This window comes from Capsicum annuum, chromosome 11 (genome assembly GCF_002878395.1).
Source record: "Capsicum annuum cultivar UCD-10X-F1 chromosome 11, UCD10Xv1.1, whole genome shotgun sequence".
Taxonomy (NCBI): Eukaryota; Viridiplantae; Streptophyta; class Magnoliopsida; order Solanales; family Solanaceae; genus Capsicum; species Capsicum annuum.
Genome location: NC_061121.1, coordinates 220,585,670 through 220,593,249, shown reverse-complemented (window position 1 = coordinate 220,593,249; position 7,580 = coordinate 220,585,670). Strand labels below are relative to the sequence as shown.

The 7,580-nt window shown below is 38.2% G+C and overlaps 1 protein-coding gene across 1 annotated transcript; it reads left to right on the top strand.

The window, feature by feature from the left end:
- Positions 1 to 1,687: 1,687 nt before the first annotated feature.
- On the top strand, positions 1,688 to 7,390 carry LOC107848222 (abscisic-aldehyde oxidase; the record flags this gene model as incomplete). The annotated part of the gene is given in 6 exon segments (XM_047399240.1): positions 1,688 to 2,263; positions 3,127 to 4,806; positions 5,421 to 5,680; positions 5,794 to 6,003; positions 6,135 to 6,353; positions 6,428 to 7,390. Coding segments are annotated over 6 exon segments (3,480 nt in total), but the record flags the coding sequence as incomplete, so codon positions are not given.
- Positions 7,391 to 7,580: the final 190 nt, after the last annotated feature.

The window sequence follows — 7,580 nt, the reverse complement described above, 5'->3', positions numbered from 1 at the left end:
GCTAGCTGAAGTTTGCTCTATCATGTAGTTATCACATTTGGGATTGTTTGATATGCTAAATAAGGTGAAATAAATTTCATGCATATAGAGTGCGAGATGAGATTTCTTCACTTTTAATCATCGTCAAATCACTTCCATACAACTTCATGTTAATATTGTTGCTAGTTTTTAATGATCGAGATTAGATTAATTCAACTAGCATCTTAACTATAATTAAAAATTAACTTAGACAAGTGTTGTTCATGTAGATGTGTACTTGAGAAAATGTACAGAAAATGTAATGGAGGAAAGTCAAATCACTAGTTTTTTTGTGTGGATAATTAAAAACACAATTTTGTGTAACGCCTTGTAAAATTAGTATTTTCTTAATATCTTGCCGATACTTTATTTATTATTGCTTTCTTCATTTATTTTTACTTGTCACTTTTTACTTTAAAAAGTCAATTTGACTAAACTTATAAGCTAATTGAAGAGTTTATTAAATATATTAATTTTAAATGTTTTAAAACCATACGAAAAATACTATGAGTATTAAAATTGTAAACTTAAAATATTGATCAAAATTTATATATGGAGTTTGACTTTTGAGAGGTGAAAGATGACAAATAAAAATAATCGAAGAGTAACTTATTCGAATTCCATATTCATTGATTTTTAAATAAGAATAAATTACGCATTCAAATTCTGAAACATAAAAAGTTTTAATTATTTAGTATTCAATTCCAAATACTCCTACAATATCTTAATATTGAGATTAAATATTAATATATGTAGATTCTTTTAAAAAAGTCTTCATGTGGCAACTAAGGCTACAACATCATCAACATATATTCTAGAGAAAAGTCAATACAAACTTTTCAAAGAAGTACAAATTAATAAATAGACTATCCCTACTAAATCTTCTGACTTTAGAATTTTCCGAAAGTAATGAACATCATGAAACCTCATATACTTTATAATTTAACCAATAATGCCATATATAATACATAAATATGGACTTTAACTTAGCGTTAGCCGGTATCTATGAACATGTAGACATTAACAAGTAGATACGTTCGTCCTGTAAGATGTGATATTGTCACGTAGGACGCATGTTTCAATACAGATAATTTGTAACTACAAAAGAATAATAGTTATCTGTTATGAATCAATTGTCCCACATTGAAAAATAGAGAAATGCTAATGGGAAATGCTACTGGGGTTATGAACCAAATGGGTTCTCCCACCTATCAGGCTAGTCTTTTGGGTTGGGTTCTCCCGTTTGGTTTATAACATTGGTGCTTTCATTGAGAGTCCCACGCGTGGGGCCGTGACTCGGAGTGATGGCTTGTATACCAGTAGTGGTGGCCTGGACCCAAGAGGGGTCCGTGACCAACGAGGATCGATCTACTCGTGAAGCCGCGACTCGGAGTGGTGGCCTGGACCTAAGAGGGGTTTCAGCCGTGACCAACGAGGTCGTTGATTCTCAAGCGGAAGCGATTATTATGAACCAATTGTCCCACATTAAAAAATAGAGAAATGCTAATGGAATTATAGACCCGCCTATCAGGCTAGTCTTTTGGGTTGGGCCCATTTGGTTTATAAAACTATCCCTATCAAATTCTGACCTTGGAATTTTCAAAGTAATGAACTCCACGTATTCTCATATTATCATGACGTATATGATAACGCACAAAACATGCTTGAACTAGTAATGCCTATATTATTTTGTTTGTTGACTATATTGTGCATTTATATGACATTATGCATTTGTGTTGAAATTCAAGTATTTGAACATACCAATTCAATTTCAAGATTCTTGGTTTTTCTTTGATCAAATGCTGATATTCTTCACCTGAGAAAATAGAAAAAAGGTTGAATAAAGGGTCTGTGACGTATAGCGGAAATTTAGTACACCGAGCTGAGCTGCTTCTTTCTTATGTGTCAAGTTAGTTGCTTCAGTGTTTCATCTAGCCAATAATCTTGATTCGAAAAACTGAGTGTTGAAGAGTCAAGTTTTTGGACATATAATTCAGAAAATTCAAGATTCTTGATTTTTCTTTCAATTCTACTATTTCTCAGCTGAGAATAAAGTAGAAGAGAAATTCAAAAAAACAAGAAACCGCTATTACACTAATGGAGGAAAGACAGAAAAATGGGAGTTTGGTTTTTGCAGTTAATGGAGAGAGGTTTGAGTTGCCATGTGTTGATCCTTCTACTACTTTGCTTCAGTTCTTGCGGTCTGAGACTTGTTTCAAGAGTCCTAAGCTTGGTTGTGGTGAAGGTAATTCTCTAATACATGTATACTATATGTTTTTTTGATAAAGATGGTGTCTAGGTCAGCTTGTAGGCACCTAGGCTAATTATGGTATGTGTTACGTCCAACCAACACATCAACACAGTACCGAGTCACTCTGTCCGTCTAGGCTTGGACTTATGAGAGAAATTCCCTAGTGTTTTTGCCACCGCTGAGATTTGAACATGAGACCTCATGGTTCTCAACTGACCTAGTGTATACTGAATGTTTGTTTTCGTGCTGTAACTGTGGTGTTTGCGACCCGCTTGTGCCCCTGTTACCTCCAACCAAACCAACACAAGTATTGGATAACTCTGTCTATCAAGGCTTGGGCAAATGGAAGAAATCACCTAGTGTTTTTTTCTCCTCCGGGGTATGAAGTTGAGACCTCATGGGTCTCAACCAACCTAGAGTATATTATATGTTTGTTTCAGTGAGAATACATAAGGAATGTTAAACAGCTGTGGATTTACTTAAATTGGTGTTCTTGTGGCTAATCTTCCTTTGCTTTTCTTGGAAATTTGACAACGTCAACTGTACTTTTTAAATCATCAGTTATCCTGGAGAAAGTTTATGACAGCTTAGTAGGAATTTCGTTGAGGTTTTTGGCTTCTGTGCATGGTTAAATTCTGTTAAAGTTTTTTGTGACCACCGAAGGGTGTGGTAAGACAGTAAAAGCTCTTTCACTTTTAGCCAGAGGTCTCGAGCCAAGTCTTGGATTCTCTTGAACTGTGGGGTTGCAAGCTCTTAACTTTTCTTCTAAACGCTATGCCCTTTCTTTTCAATTAATCTGAATCTCAAGAGTTAAAGTTACAAATCAGAAAGAACATAACTTAATTGTATTGTTACAGGTGGTTGTGGGGCTTGTGTTGTTCTAGTATCCAAGTATGATCCCAATCTTAAAAAGGTAGAAGATTTTAGCGTGAGTTCGTGCCTTACTCTTCTTTGCAGTTTAAATGGCTGTTCAGTTACTACAAGTGAAGGCCTTGGGAACACCAGAGATGGTTTTCACTCTATTCATGAAAGGTTTGCCGGTTTCCATGCTTCTCAATGCGGCTTTTGCACTCCTGGCATGTGTATGTCATTTTTTTCAGCTCTCGTCAATGCTGATAAAACAAACAAGCCTGATCCTCCACCAGGATTCTCTAAGATTACTTCATCTGAAGCTGAAAAGGCCATAGCAGGGAATCTTTGTAGGTGCACTGGATACCGGCCCATTGCTGATGCCTGCAAGACATTTGCGGCTGACGTTGATATAGAGGATTTGGGGTTCAATTCTTTTTGGAAAAAGGGAGATTCCAAGGAAATGAAAGTAAGTAAATTACCTCCCTATGATCCAACCAAGAATTTTAATACATATCCTGAGTTCTTGAAAAGTGAATCCACCACGAATTTGGTCTCCGCAAGGTCCCCTTGGTACAGTCCTGTTTCCATTGAGGAGCTACGGAACTTGTTGAACTCCAATATGACGGAAAATGGTGCAAGCTTTAAACTTGTCGTTGGCAATACTGGCACTGGTTATTATAAGGAAACTCAGCGATATGATCATTACGTTGATCTCAGGCATGTTCCTGAACTCTCAATCATCAAAAGAGATCAGACTGGCATTAAAGTTGGAGCAACTGTGACTATCTCAAAGCTTATTTCATTCTTAAAAGAGGAAAACAACGTCAATTTGGGTTCATACGGGACGTTGGTGTCCCAAAAGTTGGCTAACCACATGGAGAAGATTGCTTCGCCATTTGTTAGAAACTCTGCTAGTGTGGGAGGAAATTTGGTTATGGCACAGAAGAATGGTTTTCCTTCAGACATTGCTACATTATTTCTTGGACTTTGTGCTACTGTTAGCTTGATGACCAGTCATGGACATGAAAAGATCACATGGGAGGAGTTATTAACGAGACCTCCTCTAGACTCAAGGACTGTGCTTGTAAGTATTAGCATCTCATTTAAGAAAGTTCAAAGTTCTCTCCAGACTCATTCTAAATTTCTGTTTGAAACCTATCGGGCTGCTCCACGACCTCATGGGAATGCATTGTCATATGTAAATGCTGCTTTCCAAGCTGATATTTCTCCCTGCCAGAGCGGCGTCCTGATAAACAATATCCAGTTGGCATTCGGTGCTTATGGCACAAAACATGCAACAAGGGCTAAAAATGTAGAGGAATACCTAACGGGGAAGATACTAAACGTAAATGTTTTGTATGAAGCACTTAAATTAGTCAAACTAGCAGTGGTACCAGAAGATGGCACTTTACACCCCGAGTACAGATCAAGCTTGGCCGTCAGTTATGTTTTCGAGTTTCTTTACCCCTTCACTGATGTTCATTCTGCTATTTCTGGTGGTTTACTCAAAGGAATTAGTGACATATCGGTTGAGGAACTTTCCAAAAGTAGTAATGATGGTTTCATTAGTCAGGGGAGAGAACAAACACTACTGTCTTCTGCTAAGCAGATCCTGGAATCAAGCACTGAGTACTATCCAGTAGGTGAACCTATGAAGAAAGTTGGAGCTTCCATGCAAGCTGCTGGTATTTTCTCGCCTTTCAATATTTTATTTCATCTTGTGCATGTTAAGCGAAGGGGAGCCTTGGAGCAACGATAAAGTTGTCTCCGTGTGACCTATAGTTAATTCAGTTTAACCATGCAAATTTTATCTAGTCTAGATGAATGAATCACCTTATACTTTCTCTGTTGTTCATTTTCTAATATCTACTTATGATTTCTATAATTGCAACTCCACAGAAATTTTACTTTGAGAGGGAGCATAGTTTCTCATAAAAAACCGAATAAACGACCAACAATTTTGAGGAATGTTTAAGAAATGTTTTTAACTGAAACCAGTGGAAAGATGCTTTAGATTCTCTTAGGAGAAGCCTTGTTTAGATTCTCTTTAGCTCGTCTCTCACTAACGTAAACCAGTTACCGGACACAAACAATGTTGACTTAATTTTACAGCAATTAGGATCTTCCACAAGAATGTGCATATTAGTTAGCCTTTCCTTAGTGAGTAGACTTTAATGAACATCCAACCAAAGGCTTACGTAACTCTGCTTATGGAGTAACTCCCTCCAGCTGTTAAGATAAATCTACCCTGAATATACCTGTTTCATTCAGATGTGCTGATTAATGTACTATTTCGCAGGTGAAGCTGTTTTTGTAGATGACATTCCTTCACCACCAAATTGCTTGCATGGAGCATTTATCTATAGTACAAAACCATTAGCAGGTGTAAAGGGAATCCAGCTCGAGTCTAACAGATTAACAGATGGAGTCACCGCGGTTATTACTTTCAAAGATATCCCAAGCGGAGGGGCAAATCTAGGAGCTGCTACATCTTTTGGTCCTGAGCCCTTATTTGCAGATGATCTCACCCGATACGCTGGCGACAGAATTGCAGTTGTGGTGAGCACTTCAAGTTTCTGCCTACTGGATTGGATTTATGAAACACTACTTTCTCATGCATTTTAATCCAAAGCAATTTCAAACTATTTCTTTATATTGTTGGAACATTATAGGTTGCTGACAGTCAGAAATCTGCTGATGTGGCTGCAAGAACGGCCCTCGTTGAATATGACACTGAAAATGTAGGTTCTCCCATTTTAACCGTTGAGGAAGCTGTTGAGAAATCTAGTTTTTTCCAAATCCCGCCACCTATGTTTCCAAAACAGGTGGGTGATTTCTCAAAAGGAATGGCTGAAGCTGATCACAAGATTCTCTCTGCTGAGGTACTTTTGATTTCTCTACTGCTTCATTCGTTTGAACCGTTTCCTGGATGGTGATCTACCATGTGTAGCCGTAGATGTATGCTAAAGGTTCAAATTTATTTCTGATTGACTCTTTTCATAATCATTTTCAGATAAGACTCGGTTCGGAGTACTATTTTTATATGGAGACACAGACTGCCCTAGCAATTCCAGATGAAGACAACTGCATGGTTGTTTATACTTCAAGCCAAAACCCCGAGTACGCGCATCAAGTGATTGCCAGTTGTCTTGGTATTCCCGAACACAATATCCGTGTAATTACTAGAAGGGTTGGAGGTGGCTTTGGGGGCAAGGCAGTCAGAGCAATGCCTGTGAGTATTTGAAAAATAAGAAGTAACAATAACAATTCTCTGACTCTAATGTTCAAGTTTATGTATGATTTTAGGTTTCCACAGCCTGTGCACTTGCAGCATACAAGTTAAGACGACCTGTCAGGATATATGTCAACCGGAACAGTGACATGATAATGACAGGAGGACGACACCCGATGAAAGCAACGTATAGTGTAGGATTCAAGTCGAGTGGAAAGATCACAGCATTACATCTTGATATATTGATAAATTCCGGGATCACAGAAGACATAAGCCCCATTTTACCAGCAAATGTGATTAAAGCACTAAAAAAATATGATTGGGGTGCCTTATCTTTCGATGTAAAACTGTGCAAGACGAATCTTACCAGCAAATCAGCTATGCGGGGCCCTGGGGAGGTGCAAGGATCTTATATAGCTGAAGCTATAATAGAGCACGTAGCGGGGTTACTCTCGATGGAGGCGGACTCAGTCAGAAGCAAAAATACCCATACATTTGAAAGCCTTAACTTATTCTATGATAACATTGTAGCAGCAGGAGAATATACATTTCCTAGTATCATGGATAAGTTGGTCGTGTCCTCGAACTTTTTCCAACGAAGCAAGATGATAGAACTGTTTAACCAGAAAAACATATGTAAGAAAAGGGGTATTTCTCGAGTGCCAACTTTTTTCGAAGTTACCCAACGACCGACCCCAGGAAAAGTCAGTATTCTGCTAGATGGGTCGATCATTGTAGAGGTTGGAGGGATTGAAATTGGCCAAGGGCTATGGACAAAGGCAAGACAGGTTACTGCCTATGCTCTTGGTTTAATTGAAAGTAGTTGGGCCGAAGACCTCGTGGAGAAAGTACGGGTCATACAAGCAGACACCTTAAGCGTAGTGCAAGGCGGGGTAACGGCTGGAAGTACTACATCGGAATCAAGCTGTGAAGCTGTTAGACTTTGCTGTAATGTCTTGGTCGAAAGACTGACCCCTCTGAAGAAACAGTTGCAGGAACAAAATGGCTCTGTTGATTGGCCAACGTTGATTCGACAGGTTTGTTTTCCCACTATATGACCAACATTTCAACTCTGCAAGCCACAATGTTACAACCAGTCACTTCCCCTTTAAACTGTATTCTTTGAGATGCAATGATTACCTTGTTCTTAACATGTTTCCCTGTCCAAACCGAACTAATGATACCAAAGATTCTAAATTCAAATTAAAGATAAAATACTGGAAAGCT